At 39.3% G+C, this 16,253-nt stretch overlaps 1 protein-coding gene across 1 annotated transcript in view; it reads right to left on the minus strand.

Annotated features, from left to right (window-relative positions):
* Positions 1-16,253, minus strand: part of UBN2 (ubinuclein 2) — a 56,433-nt gene that overhangs the window by 28,473 nt on the left and 11,707 nt on the right. The window contains exons 3-6 of the mRNA XM_080606313.1: positions 16,084-16,185; positions 3,882-4,019; positions 2,698-2,810; positions 1,161-1,659 (exon numbers count right to left, since the gene is read on the minus strand). Coding sequence (XP_080462439.1) covers positions 1,161-1,659; positions 2,698-2,810; positions 3,882-4,019; positions 16,084-16,185 — 852 coding nt within the window. The remainder of the gene's footprint in view (positions 1-1,160; positions 1,660-2,697; positions 2,811-3,881; positions 4,020-16,083; positions 16,186-16,253) is intronic.

Genomic DNA, 16,253 nt, shown 5'->3' on the forward strand with positions numbered 1-16,253 from the left:
CTCACCAAGGGCCAAACTTTCAGAAAACATACTCAAAAGTAGAAGACTGTAGAGTTGGGTTTTCCAAGAGCCACTGAATTAAAGCTTTTTTCCAACTGCGTGGGTTTATCTATTTTAAAAGCAGTGAAGCAGGATGAATTTTGGGAAGGCCACTAACACTTCCTTATTCTTGGTCTAATCCAGTTCTACTGCTGTTTTGCTAGAAACTTATTGTTCATTCACGCAAAGAATCTGAAAATTCAAAGGTAGGCAAAATCATCTAATTTCAGAGAATACTAATCCTTGTCTGTATTTAGACAAGTATATTTTAAAACATCTAAGAACATGATAAAACGTTTACATACAGCTAAGATAAGCATTAAGGTTATCATTACTTTAAGTGGTAGCAAAGCAAGCTCTGCTACTGTTTAACTATTTTAATGGAAAAAAGTAAGTTCAACTACTACTTCAAAACTTATTCTGAGTAAGGAAAAGCTGCACTTTATTCTGAGTAAGGAAAAGCTTAATAGATAAAATCAGAATCTGAACAATCAAACAACAAATTTATTCTCAACTTAAGATAACATCCACAACTGAAACAAGGAGCATATAATACCTTAACAGCTCTGACCCCTTTCAATAAGTTGTAGGAATGTTTGTAAGCTGGGAATTTAATACTTTTTACTAATATTTGAGTAGTTTGGGCTCCATTCCAACTTTCCAAAAGAAAATATTTTTCTCCTTTTAAACTGTCAAGTTAACATCATTTTGTGTTACAAAGGCAGAATTCCAGACTGACATTAGATCACAAGCTGCAATAGTATTTTGGGTTTCTTCCTCAAAAGAAGTGAGGAAGCACAAATTCATTTTACCAACTAATAATTCAAGTTAAAAGAACACTGATATTCCCATTCTGGAAAAAACATCACAAGTTCTTGTACATGCAAGATTTAGTAGAAAACCTTGTCTCCTCTGAAATAAACACTGCTTCAACAATTGACCTGCATCATCTGTGCCCATTTTCAGGAGTATAAATACAACCATTAAGATTGACATTTCAGATCAATTCTACATTTTTTAGCATTTCAACCAGCAATTCAAGGATGGTAACTCAGACCCTAATTAGTCTTCCTCATTATCTCAGATCCTTGAACGCATTCCCTCATTGAGTTCATACTTACTGTTCGAAGGTCTCCAATGCGCTTTTCAAGTAGCATAGGCAGACCTTCTGGGAGGGCAGGCACCTGCTTGGGTGTCATGACCTGAGAGGTGTAGGTTGCCTGAGTGACATTTCCATTTTCTCCTGACAGCTCAGATACTGGGCTGCCATCAGAAGTGCCATCAAGCAACTTGTCAAAGTCAATGTCTCCCAACATCTCCAGGGCACTTTCAGCTTCTTGCAGGAGCTCACGTTCATTTGTGCTACCAAAAATGGAGAGGACAGGATCATTGATCCTAAGATTCAAGTCAGAGATATCATTTCCTGCACTGAGAGAGGAAGAAGGAATTTTACTAGGGGTAGAGGTTGCAATAGTCACTGGAGGTTTTGGACTAGATTCCTTCTTCCTCATGGCTTCCTTCTCCTTTTGAAATTTACGGATCATGGCAGCCAGAGAGAGTGAGTCTTTATAAAATTTCTTTTTCTTCTTTTCAGACTTGTGTGAATTTAAGGCCATTACTCTGTAGAGGAAAGAAATCTTTCATTAGAATGCATGTGACTTTGCTAAAGGTGACAAAGGCCTTGAAAAATTTGGGAGTTTAGCGCAATTAAAAAGTCAGCAATGGTAAACAAGTACTTTGTGTTTCTATCTTCAGACTCTTCTACCAATCATCTCAAACCCTTGCTTGTCATGTGATGTCATGTTCAACAGATTTTTTTTGTGGGCACACTAAGTTTTGCGTACATTAAGGTAAATCTCATTTACTCTAGACTTCTATTTAATTGTGGAGAAGTTGGCACAGTTGTTAAACTTACAGGTAGACTGATGCTACTAAAACACTTAAAACTTGCATCTCTGATTGATGAACAAGTGCCAGGTTGCCTTAAGTTTAGACACACTGCATATGTTAAAATAATTCTCTTCACCGCTAAGAATTTTGACATGCAGGGTCAACATCTATATACTACTCAAATTGAGCATCTCTCTCCCCAGTTCATCACCTTAATAAAAAAATACTATCAACAGATTTTCAATACCAACTTGAATATTTGTAATAAGACAACTTTCACTCAAGGACAATTTTACAGAAGCCATCATCTTAATCCTTCCATGCTAACCTCAGAATACCTTTGTGTGCTTTCCTGTGTTAAGAAACACACAGGATAATTAAGGTATGTTTGAAGTTTTCCAGAATAAAAACCTAGGGATAGGAAATTAATTTTCGTTAGAAGGTGGAGAAGAAAGATGCAATTCTTACTGTCAGAAAACTCTGGGTAGGACAATGATGGATAATGCTATTCATAGACTCAACATTTCCATGTTTTCCATAATTCATCTTTCCCTGTTTAACTCCTCATTCAGAATTTTAGGGGAGAAGAAAGTTAGTTCATAGGATTTACTTAAGGAAAAAAAAAATTCAAAATCAAAACCTGTTAGCTACTAAATATAGCTTAACATTACAGTATCCTGAACAGCTATGATAATCTTCCTACCGCGTGCAATCTCTAAACCAAGCTTCATACACGATTCTAGAGTTCATCTGAAGAAAGAAACCTACCCCAACTGCTTAGGAACTTTCATTTTCCGAGGCTTCTTCTCCTTTTCCGTCCCTTCATCTTTCCGCTTGCGCTTCTTCATTCCACGATCTTCGCTTTCTTTTAACTTTGCTATCTACAAAACAGATTAAATAAAAGACAATGATTCTTCCATCCTAAAGCACTTTTACAGCAAGAAACCTTTAGTTTTCCTTACACTTTCCAATTTGGAGTCACGAGGAATATCTTGACGTGTGTAAAGACAAACAGTACAACTGCATTTACAGCAGCAATTGCAGTTACTGACAATTCTCCATCATTAATTTAAAAAAAAAAGTTACTGAATTCAGCGTTCTCAGTAAGAAAAATACTTTGAGGCACAGGCAGACTGATACCCAACCAGCGTGAGCAGCAGCCACCTGGGAAAACCAAACTTGCCCTACCTTCTTTTGCTACCAGTTTCATTGAAAAGTACAATATAGTATTGTATGGAACATATTTTTCACTAATTTACATCAGCAGTCTCCCCTCCAAACTTCTTGCCCATCCTTAGCTTACTTGCTGAAGCTGGGTGGGAAGGCAGAGTAGGGAAAAAGAACTTTCACGCAGTGCTAGCATTATGCAGCAACAGTCAAAACATTCCTGAGTTATCAACACTGTGTTAGTTACAAATCCAAATCACAACACCATACGGGCTTCTATGAAAACAGTTAAGCGCACAGAACAGTAAGCTGTTTGTGAAAGACAGTACATGTACCTTTAACATAGCTACTCCTATCTTCTGAATTTATTTTAATAGGTATTTTGCTTTAAGTGTTATGCTGAATATTAGGAACGATTTCAAATCCTTTTTTTTTTCTGCAGAATTACAAAAGCAGTTAGAAAACTTATGTTTTCATCATATGTAATGAAATTCTTATAAAATTCAGGAATCATCTGTCACTTATTTAAGATGGATAGACAACTTGCATGCCTGCCTCAACAAGTAATTAGACTTCAGTCTTCAACAACTGAACAACCTGTGGACGTCAGGAGTTATTTCTTAAGTGTTTATATAACAGCCACAAAACAGAGGTTGTCATAAAACAATACTGCGTATCATTCTGCCTTCAGTCTCTTCATTTGAGGCATCCTAAGCGTATCAAATCTTCCTGAGTGTCCACTAAGTTTGAAGTGCTGTATAAAAAGCATAATTAAAATCACTCACTTTAGGTGGCCTATGCTTCTTATCTTCTGCAAAGTCTTCATCCTCTGAGTCAGATGCCTGGCGGAACTGCAGTGTACCAGTGTTGATATAAAACCCTCCGTATTTGGTTGTCAGGGATGCAGGAACCAATTCATCATACTAGACAGGAAAAAAGAAAATGAGTTTATCATCACCTCTTAATAAAATGAACATGCAGTTCACTTACCAGTTCCTATACATGAAAAATTATACAGAAGTGTATTGAAAAACTTATTGACTAGTGCACAGAACTCTAATATCATAGAACCACCTTTGTACTTCCACAATAATGCCTTTTTCTTGGAAGTAAAGATCTCAGCATTAGGAAAAACTGCTTTCTGAATGAAGTGAGGATGGGCACAGAGGCTGCTTCTTCTGAGGAAAACACCTTTCAACATTTTTTTCCAAAATTCTCTCTCTGACAGCACGCTACATTATACTAGAAGTTAAACCGCATGATACCTCAGCTATTTGAACAATGATATACCACCTGCCTACAAGCAATTTCACTACTTACTTCACTACTTACGAGTTGTTTTTGTCCTGACACTAGGTAGGTACATTGCTAATTATTTCTGTCTACTACAGCCTTACAGGCATACCAGTAACATCATTGGTCTAATACAAATTTTGTAAAAACACTGCCTCTATTGATTTTAAATGGTAGTTTCATAACTTTTATTGAACGTCCTTCAATTTTATCAGAGAATTCTATAGTTCAAACTAATAATACATTCTGTTACTCATACACTTATCTCTCAGCCCTTTAAGTTATCTGCAAATGATAGCTCTGAAGTTATTTCCAGAGCGTATTTCTCACCTTTTCAAAAAAAAAAAAAAACCATCAATCACCATTTTGCAACAGAAGAAACCTAACCTATATCAGAATTTTATGAAATTGAATGTTATAACCAGGAAATAAGACTAGCAGAGTAGAGATGCTTAAAACAAGCATTAAAGTTCTCTGATGATATGCTTTTTTTCTTCTTTGAGAGCCACAGTAAAGCTCATCTTTTTCCTGATTATTTTTCATTAATACAAAAACTCTGCAGTGCATTTGGCACACATACTGTTCCAACACACTTAACGTTTCTTACCAACTCTAACCACAGTGCCTACTCAAAAACCTGTTTCTCGTACAAAGTTCTGTAGTTTTCTTTTGTCTGGGATAGCATTTTTAACATGACAAGCATAGCCACAGTATCTGCCAGTTTACTTCCAATTTTGTATGTTGAATATGACATCCCCTCTTCTACAAATACTACAATGTTAGGACTTGCTTTGTTGAAAATCAAATGTGTTTTCATTCTGTTTAGATAGTTAAAGCCACAAGAAGTTTCAGCCTCTTTTAAGCACTACTTTGTATAGTACTTAGCTTATGTGAAGGAATTGCCAAGTTAGAATTACAAAGCAGTATCAAAAATATTGAAGTCAAAGGCATACGAAAAGTAGTCAGTATCAGGTAAAGTGGAAGATAGGATTAATCATATTTCTCAACTGGCAGCATTTTCAGATTATGACATTTTCCCCCAGTATTATAAAAAAAACCTGTCAATCTCTATGAAATATATTGTAAACAGCAAAGTTTTGCAAGAGCTGAAAAGATGAGTAGATCCATTCAAGTTTTATGCATAAGTATTAAAAAAGCAAGCCATGACAGTGTTTGCAAGCAAACTGTGGGAAGGTTGCCTTGACAATGTCGTTATCACCACACTGAAGGTCAAAGTTGTCCTGAACTACTCCAAATTCTAACTACTGGGCTTGGTTTTCAAATACTGAAAATGGTAAAATGGTGAGCTTAATAAACAACAAATAAAATTCTGTAAGCCACAGCCTGTCAAGAAGGATAAAAAGAATGCCTGAGACAAAGCTGCCGACGAAGATAAATAGGAAGCATTTTCAGGACCTACAAAGACTTACAAAATACCAAAAAGATACAATGACAATGCAGTGACTAAATCAATTTCTGTCCTTCTTCTGAAAGAAAGGGTAGGAGCATGACACACCTTAGATGTATGCACTCAGGCAGGGGAAAAGGCCTATTCTGAATTACAGCTGCAAGCAATAAATGTTTGGTAGCAAGGCCAAATGATTAAGAATTAAGTAGGATACTTGAGAAGGAGACAATGTGCTTGTTATTTTGAAGCTTGAACCAGCAGGCCTTCCACTGCATGTCTGTTAAGACACAATACCTGCCAGAATTCAACAGGTTGAAAAAATTAGTAGGGCAAGTACACACAGTTTTAACTGAAGACCTGAAATCACTTACAGGAAGGGAACACACACAGTGCGAGGCACAATCAGCTACCAGGTTAGTTCATTTCCCCTGCACACGATGAAAGTATAATGAAGATACTAATAGAGATACACTTTAAGAACTAAAAAGCCTGGGCTACCAAAAGCATTAAAAAAGAAAAAAGTTATGCAGAAGAGGAAAACAGTTAAACACTTAAACAAGTAAGCTGGGTAGAACAGCCTCAACTGGAGACATACGTGAATTTGATCTGAGTAAGTGATTAGAAATTTCAGTGAGTCATCGCCTTTATCTTCTTAGAATAGAAGACTTAACATGCAGTAGAGGAAGGCCAAAAAAACAGAAAAGAAAAGCGATGACAATCTATGAAATACCCTGAGATCACATGAAAAACTAGTACAAAACAGCGGGAGACTATTAATTGGATAAATTGAAAGCAAAGTGATTTAGTTATGGACTTGCCATTCGCCTAAGAGACCAGGAGAATCATGCAAAGTAAACTGAAGAGTGGAGGCTGGTCAAGAACTTCAGAGAAATCTGATGTTTTTCCACAGGCTCTCAGAACCAGCTTCATTAAGCACAAGGAGATGAAAGGGAAAGAAAATAAGTGATTATCCACAGTACTTAGCAGAGCAGGCATTTCCCTTTTGAGCTGACAGGGCACGAACTGAATTGGTGAGGTTGGGGCCATATGGGATCAAACCAGAAGAATACACTAGTTGCCAAGTTTGGAGGAGAAAGCACACAGTCAAAGCTGGGACCATTATTGTAAGTAGTAAAGAACAAATGCAGAGAAACACAGCAAAGACTTGGCTGCAGAGCAGTAAAGGAAGCCCTGGAGAACATAAAAGTAAGGATTAAAGACAGTCCACAAGTGAGAAAGCCATGAATCGCTGCAGATCATTAGTATGATCAACATGCTACGTGGCACAGATCCATAGGAACAAGTCAACTGCAAAGACAGAATTCATTTAATATACAGATGAACAAACTTCCATAACAGCCAGCAGCAAACAAGGTCAGCAAGACGTGGAAATGCAACTTATCAATTGCGGTTTCAACAGCTTCTGCTGAGGACTATGAATTTAATCTGACTTTCAAAGACCTTTTTGACATTCACTTCTCCTTAACCCTTGACAGAATTTACTTTTTTCTATCAAATTTTGATTTTTCCTCAACCTACTGAACAAGGTATAACTTACAACTTTACATTTCATTTTCTTTCCAACCTACCTACCTACAAGGGGGTCCTACAGACTACAACATACCTCGTGTCTCGCCAACATAACCCATCTCCTATTGCCCTAATTCAACAGAAAATTTGAATACGATTGTATAAGATATAGGCAACAGCTAGATTAAACTTCATTTTGAAGTTTCTTCAGGATTTTCAATTAAACAGCATACAGCTTCTGCAACTTCTGAATCTTCTGATGAAATCATTTCAAGACTTTTGCTTTCGATTAGCTTTTTCTGTGCATGAAATCAGAGGATGCTCTTCTCTGATCCTATTATTTAAGGAAAATGGTTTAACCCCTTTCCAGTGGTCTAATCTTTCTTATACATACCAAGAGTACTGCATCCAGGTCTGGGGCCCCCAGCACAAGACAGATGTAGATCTGTTAGAATGGGTCCAGAGGAGGGCCACAAAGTTGATCAGAGGGCTTAAGCACTTCTCCTATAAAGAAAGGCTGATAGAGCTGCGCTCAGCCTAAACATAAGGCTCTGTGGTAACCTTATTGCAGCTTTTCAATACTTAAAGGGAGCTTATAAAAAAAGGAAAAGATGGAGAACAACTTTTTGCTTAGTCAGATAGCAACAGGGCAAGGGGGAATGGTTTTAAACTAAAAGAGGGGAGATTTAGATTAGAGGTTAGCAGGAAATCCTTCACTCAGAGGGTGGTGAGGCACTGGAACAGGTTGCCCAGAGAAGCTGTGGATGCCCTATCCCTGGAGGTGTTCAAGGCCTTGGATGAGGCCTTGACCAACCTGACCAACCTGAGTGGCATCCCTGCCCATGGCAGGGGGGTTGGAAGTAGATGATATTTAAAGTCCCTTCCAACCTGAGCCATTCTGTGATTCATATGACTCTACGGTATGTTTTCAGACAAAAAACAGAACTATCTTCTAGAAAAACAACGTAATAGAATATGCAACGTAATCTTGAACAAGGTTAAGGGTGAACAATCCGTTGCTTTTCAAATCCAAGACGACATCAAAAACAAGCAGGAAGAACTTTCTAATGCTAAAGAAGGGTCCTCTTCCACAACCTATAGTTAAGAAGTTTTTTGTTTGTTTGTTTAAAATCCTGGGACAAAGGACAGCTGGCAAAACACAACAGAATAAGGCATAACAGACTATTAAATAAAGATTAACACATGGCTCAGGATAGTCTAGTCTACAATAGTCTCCTAGAATACCCCTAGCTGTTAGCAATAGTTAGTATATTGTAATCTGTCAGCCTACCTTGAGTCAAGTATCAATGTGTTATACATTGCCTTATTTTGTTCTTCCCCCAACCACCTTTGATACTCCTCCACCAAGTACCAGAGTCAGGCTAATAGCATAACTGACCTTCAGTACCCAGGAAAAAATTCTTGTTGCCTTGAAAATGTTTCAGCCTAAGTTATAAAATGCATGGCCACTCATGTGACTACCTTTATCTGTTCAGCTTGATTCCTTCTGAGATTGAGCTCTGACACACACTGCATATTTAGCTGTAATAAAAACAATCAACTGTACTTTTAGTGTAATGTTTAACCCCTCCAGCTTTCATGTTTCAGAATTGCTAGAACGCCATTGAAAAGTTATGCTCTCCTTTCCCATTCATTTACCATGAACGTGACCTGCCACTTAAAACACTTCAGACAAGTGCTCTTATCAAAGATCTATGATTCTGGCAAGTTAAAAACTGCTTTATATTACAGCAATAGCTATGTTTGTTTTTTGTTTTTTTTTCCAAAACACTCAACTTCCTCGTCCTGCTTAATAATGAAGACAAGTTGATCCTTGACCAGGATCTACTCCTCCAGAAGCTCCAATTACTATGAAAATAAACTTTGTGCTTTTCAAAAAAAATCAAGTTTGACACAAAAAAGGCAAAAAAATGCCGTACCTATTAGCAATATTATTTCTTATTTCTCACTCCAAAAGTCTTGACATTACCAATTTAAACAATACTACAAATGCCAGATATATGTTTGTTTTTTCAAGTACCTAAGCAGATGCTGAGCTTTGTTTCTGAATTGTCCCCCTGAATTCTTGAAGTACGTGGAACAGTCCTAAGGTATCTGGTTGAAACACAGGCCAGAACACGAGATTAAAAAAATTATTTATTCCTTCCTAAAAATGGGTATGAGATTTTGTACTGGGCTTATGTGGCAAGGCTGACAGCAGGGGGGCTGCAGGGATGGCCTCTGTGAGAGGCCCCATGTCAGGTAAGAGCCAGTGCCAGCCAGCTCCAAAAGGGACCTGCCACTGGCCAAACCCGAGCCAATGAGCAACACTGGTCGCGCCTCTGTGAGAGCATATTGAAAAGAAGATAAAAAAAATGCTGCAGAGAAGCAGATGGAGAAAGGAGAGAAAATGTAGAGATAATCAGCCCTGCAGCCCCCAAGGTCAGTGCAGCAGGAGGGCAGGAGGTGCTCCAGGCAGGCAGCAGCAGTTCCCCCGCAGCCTGTGGAGAGGCCCCTGGTGGAGCAGGCTGTCCCCCTGCAGCCCACGGGTCCCACACGGAGCAGATCTCCACGCTGCAGCCCGTGGAGGAGCCCCCGGTGGAGCAGGTGGATGTGGCCTGGAGGAGGCTGCGGCCCATGGAGAGCCCCCGCAGGAGCAGGCCCCGGGCCGGAGCTGCAGCCCGTGGAGAGGAGCCCACGCAGGAGCAGGGGGTCTGGGGGGAGCTGCCGCCCACCCGTGGGGGACCTACAGTAGGTCCAATGGTACAGACCTATATTGGAGCAGCCTGTGGAAAACCCAAGTAGGATCAGTTTGGGAAGGACTGCATCCTGTGGGAGGAACCCCATGCTGGAGAGTGAAGAAAGTGACCATGAAGGAGAAGAGACAAAGTGTTATGGACAGGCTGCGATTTCCATTCCCCTGCACCACTTGGGGTAGTACAGTGGCAGTAAAGAGGCAGAAGATAGATGGAGGGGAAGTGGTTTTAGTTTGCTTTTAGTTCTCACTACTCTAGGCCGCTATTAATTGGCAATAAATTAACCTTCCCCAAGTCAAGTCTGTGTTGCTTGTGGCAGCAACTGGTGAGCAATCTCCTTGTCCTTATCAAAAGGCACAAGGTTTTTTTCACTGTATTTTCTCTTCCTGTTCTGCTGAGAAGGTGGAGTGAGAGCAGCTGTGTGATGCTTGGCTCCCTCACAGTGTTAGACCACAACAGTATATAGTTGTATACAGTATACGGTTCTGCATTAAGCAGAACAGTATCTGCTTTGTTTGGTACTTCGCTTTACATCCTTATTTATCTTGTAGGGAGGAGGGGTACAAAGTAAAGAAAATCTCCTAATTGAAGTTTATCCCTTTATTCATAAGGATGCATATGACGTGTCAGCTGCCATCTACCTTGAAGACACCTGGGAAGCATGCAAGATATCTTTTATTAAAGGTGACACTGTGCACTACTCCCCAACCACTGGGCAAAGTGACAGTAAACAAGGAAGACAGGACAGTAATAACACAAATCCATAGCCAAGGAAACAGTTAATAAGTGAATCTCTTAAAAAAAACCAACAAAACTTTAATGCACCCTCATATATTTAGTGAGGATGAGGTTTGTTACAGAGGCCTACAAAAGCAGCTTTTCCCCTGTGAAAAATACAGCAAAGCTAAATTTATCTCTCAATTCAACATGGAGGATGTTTAATGATAAAACCTATGTAACATTTCTCCTGTATAAGCCTCTATAGCATTAGCACATCAATAGTTTGGGTCATTTTGTTTAAGAATCAGTATTTTTTCTTGAGAAAAATGTGTTCCATAGCTAGGTATAAAAATGCTTCTTAAAGTAAGAAGGATGGGAGAGCAACATCAAGTGGGCCTAGAACATCATCCGGCCCAGGACTCCACAAAAAAAAAAAAGAGCTAAAAATGACAACCACCACACTGAGCTCTGCCATTCCCCCAGTAGGTACCACTCTCACTGGGAAAGAGCATCGGAGCTAATCGAGATTCTTGAGCAAGATGCTGTTACTGACAATCAGGTTGAAGTTTTAGATCACAACACCGGAACTCTTGAGAGGATGCTATGGTGGGAGAGAAGAGGATATTAAATCTATCACATCTTTAATAACCCTAGAGATTACAAGATGAAGCAAATCAAATTTATCCTGCGAACAGGGGAAACTGTATACCACAATACAGAATTTTTGCAAAGACTAAGCCCTTAAATTACAGTAAGTCTTCCAGGAAAACCAAACAGGTAACAACTACTTTACCAGTGTGTTCAGAATCACTACAAATGAACATAAGCCTCAAAAGGCTGTCCTTTAAAGAGGGTCTGAGCTCTTGAGGCAAGATGTAGCTAAACAAAAATGAGCTCTTCCTAATCTGAAGTACCTGTTTTGGAAAAACTTCCCTTGAATGAGGAAACACTAGCAGATTAGTTTCCTCTGCACAGCAGCAGAGGACTCATACACCAGTGCTTAGAAGGCTGCTGTGAAGTCGTGAATATAGAAGACTGGTTTAAATACATGGCCTTGGGTGTCCAAACTACTGAACTGCATGCTACCCAGTCAACAACTCCACTGCTCTTGGCATTCGTGTTTTGCCTCAGTTCCTGTCAGTATGGCTGCTTCAAGACAACTTATACTGCTTACAGATTTCTAGATGGACTGTTCTCCCTCTGTGCTCATCTACCCAACAATGGGGAAGGTGCTAGGTGGTCTTGGCTTTGGATGTGCAGGTGTTCTTACCTACAAGTAAGAGGTAACAGCATACTTGTCCACTAAACGCCATGTATTACTTCAGATGCCTGTTCTATATGACAGCAGAAAATTCAGAGAGCACCCCTTGGAACCTCTATCAATATAAAGCTTACATAGTCATGAAGGCATGCAACCAATCAAATATTCAGAGCTCATCAAAAAAGCAAGCAGCCCAGCCAAACCAGGCGCACAGGCAAGTGTACACATGTCCATGCAAGAAGAATACAGGGGAAGCAGAAACCTACAGAACACCATTCTGCAATGAATGTTGTTGTGGGCAATTTATGATACAGCAAAACCCATTTTTAACGTGGAAGCAGTCAAAACAGTGAGGAGGGACAGCTTTGTTTGCAGTTTATAAATACTGTTACTACTGCAGAAGTCAACTGTTAAGCAAAGATTAGGACTTAACCTCAGACTAGCTGCTACAGAACAGCTAGAAACACCTGCAAGACTGTTTTAATGTAAATTTTATCTGGAATGAAGAGTTCAGTACTGACTTCATACTGTCAAAATGTTCAACCCTAAAATATCTACTGAAGCACAGATTTCCCACTTGTCTGCAATTGCATTCAGAGGGGAAAAGCCACTTCTAAACAGGCTTTAAAAGCTAACAAAATTATCCAGCGAGGATGGCAGGGTTAAAAACCAGCATATATACTAGATACATTCAAAGCACATTGCAACCTGTAACCATGCACTTATTCCCATAAGAGGAGACAAGTCTGAAGAATAAGTGACGCAAGAATCATCTGTGTCACTTAGGGTAATATGTACCCAGGTACTTTCCCTCCAATATTTTCCTTTGGCTGGCTTCATGTTCCAGTCCACTGAATTGCTCTTCAAGAGCCCTTACCTCTCTGTGTTCGGTAGCCACAAAGACTTTGAAGGTCTTAATGACGCCATACTGCTGAAGTCTTAAATATGCAGTAGACAAGTACTGATTCTTTCCAGAGTAAACAATGAAAGCAAATCTGTAAGAGCAGTAAGAATCTCACGCACAGTCTTTTTCACAGAAGGTGGGGCCACTGGCAACCTAGTCCCAAGCCCATCCTGCTCTGTAAGGAGAGGTACTAGTGTGCTTTAAGGACACTGACCAGAAAAATCCCTTAAGCAGCCTGCTATTAGAGCTTTCCAAGAACCTTCCTCCAGAAATACATACCCTGTAGCTGCTTGTACTCCAGCCTTATTGAAGTCCATTACCTGAGAATCATGTCATTATAAGATTCCCTGCACTTGACCCTGGTCCCTCCCCCTCAAAAAAAACCAGAGAGGAACGATTGCATTCCTGGATCCTTAGAGAAACCAAATACTGTTACATATGCCATTTGTTATATGCATCTATGTTACATGTACAAAATTGCTTAATCGCAAATGGATCCAAAGGAAGCAGAATTCATTAAATCACTTAGAGTGCCTGCTTTTAAAAACAGGTCTAGTTTTACTGGTTTCATTTCTTCAATAGCATTTTATAACGTTACTTCAACGGTTGGTTTTAGAAAGAAGCTCTCTCTAATGGTACAGAGTAAATCTGTTTCAGTCCCAAAGACTTCAGACTTTCTTTCACACCTGTGACAAGAAAAATGCCTACATACAACTCTAAGGAAGCTTTCAACTATTTTTTTCCTAGGATACAGAGGGAGACAACAGGACTCCAATCCTGGAGCATTTCAAGAAGTACTCATATGCATTCTCAAGTGTTTGTGTCCTGGACATTAGAGGGTTTTGTATGTTTAGGAAAGTATGTCTTCCAAAAGGAAATAAATCTAGGCTGGGCCTGGCTCTGCATTTCTCAGGGTAAACAGTGATTTAATAGCTGGACACACAGAAGATGAGCAAAACAGACACGTAGGCTTTCCTTCTGGACATTTCCCATTTGCATCTGATAGAATGAGAGATTTTGTTGAACTTAACTCCTACATTACAGAACCCTTAAGCTCTGCAACAGCGACTTAAGACTGCAGCTGGTATGCGGTATATTTTTTTCTTCTGTGGATAGAGATGGGAATGAAAGACAGAAAACAGAGATAGCCTCTCACTAATCTGAATTTATAATGCAGACTAAGCATAATGATTTGTTCAGGAGAGCAAGCTTTAAAGAATACACCATTCTCCCCAGTAGCTTCCACAGCTACCACATGACACAACCATCTGGTCCTCTGACAACTGTCTTTTGTATGTTCTTGCAGGAGCCTCACAAGAGATATCAGAAGTAAATGCTCCTGCAAATCTAATGGATCTGCTGCTGGTAGCAAGAACAGCATCAGAAGGCGGCACAGTATAAGAAAACTAAGTGGTCAAACCTGATAGACTCACATACAGCTCTGACAGAGACCTGTACATGTACTGAATATTAATCCAAACCACGTATCAGATCTGTGATAGGTCACAATAACTTTAGAAAAAAATCAAGGTACAACTTAGGTCCTATATCATAAGACATCAGAAGTGATGATGGTTGTCTTCAGCAAGAGTGAGAACCCAGGTAAGCCTATAGGCTCAACTGGTTTCTCAGCCAGAGCGAAACATCTGTTTTTACTGATCTGAATATCAGAATCTGACCATTGGAAAGCAAACAGTCTTAAGCCTCCAAATTGTCCCAGTAGCACAACCAAAAGCTGAGGGATATGATAAGTGTTTAAAAATTTATGAGTTTAAATTTTAGTTGACATTGCCAATATCAATCTAGACTAGGAAAAAGGACAACAAATAAATACAAGCTATGATAAGCATCTACAGTAAACTCACTTTCCACACAACTTGCCCATGTGCCTTCAGACTGACTTCACCAAAACAGTACGGAAAGATGAGCTCAGCCTACTACCCACTGTGGTAAATCGCTGAACTTCTCTTGCTCAAGAAGGTACCAGCTCTGCAGCATGCCTTCTGTGTAGCCCATACTGTTCTCAGCAGTATTCAGCGCAACAGCTATATGCTAGAAGCCTCACAGCTCAGTGTTCACAGGATTTCTTTAAAGTTTTATAACCTTCCCAGATCTAATACCCCCATTCAAACTGAGACTCAGCATAATATATGTTAACCAATGCACTTCACTTCTATGCTTCTCTTACTCTTTTCTCAGGATTCCTTTTCATCATCATGTCTCCCACTCAAACTTCTAGCACTCTTCTTTTCAGAGCAGCAATCACAGCTGCTTTCTCCAGTGTCACTGAGCAGAGGAAACCGAATGCTGGCTAATATGTCAGGTAGTGTTTTTCAGTTGTTTTTGTTCATTTTTACTTGAATTAACAGTACATCTGGCACCTAACAAAGAACTATAGGAGATTCCCAAAGCTTTTATCATCCACTTGTTCTTCCAAGCTTCTTCCTCATTTTCATTATTTCCTGTATCACCTTTAAGATACCTTCAAGTGCCTTCTTATAAGCTTCCAAATAGCCTGATATTGCCTGCAACTAATTTATTTTTTCCTCTTACCTCATTTGAGATGTGTTCTCATTTCTGAAAAACATTCAGATGAAATAAGCTGTAAAACCCTGCATTTCAAGCAAGCTATTTTATCTCAATTTTGTCAGACACATTCAGTGAATGTTTAGAATTACCAACTTATCCTTATGGGTTTTGGAGAGCAGAATAGTCTCCTGATCTAATACTGGAAATCTAACACCAGTATTAGACTAATAATCCAGACAGCTAGTACAAGAAAATAACAGAGACAGTATAATTTCAGATCACAGTAAATAAAGTGCACAAATACAAGTAACTTCATTTCTAGAACTGTAAAATTAAATACGCAATATAGTAATGGCTGTCTTAATTCTTGGAGTGCATAATGACATCTGAATCTCGCTGCTGAGAGTCTCTCTGAACAAGACTACAAATACAACTGTTCCTTGGATGTCCAAAGTAACAGGCCCTTCGGATTCACATGGGTTATACACGGGCACAAAGTATTTGCCCTCACCTTTCCCCCCCCCCCCCCCTTTATCAAAAGATAAATATCTTATTTCTCATTGCTACTTTAATGAGGTTTACTTACTGCTTCAGAATTATCAATGAAAGGGTCTGTTTCATCATAACCATAACCTATATCAATTAGATCCTGCAGGCGATCCTTCCGATGTTTGTGGGGCTTTCCACTCTGGGGGGGAAAAAAAAAGTGTTACATCAGTTGAGAAGAGAGTAAGAGTAAGCAAAGTACTGAAGTCT

Source organism: Anser brachyrhynchus (assembly GCF_964034855.1).
Source record: "Anser brachyrhynchus genome assembly, chromosome: 1".
In the NCBI taxonomy this organism is placed as follows: domain Eukaryota; kingdom Metazoa; phylum Chordata; class Aves; order Anseriformes; family Anatidae; genus Anser; species Anser brachyrhynchus.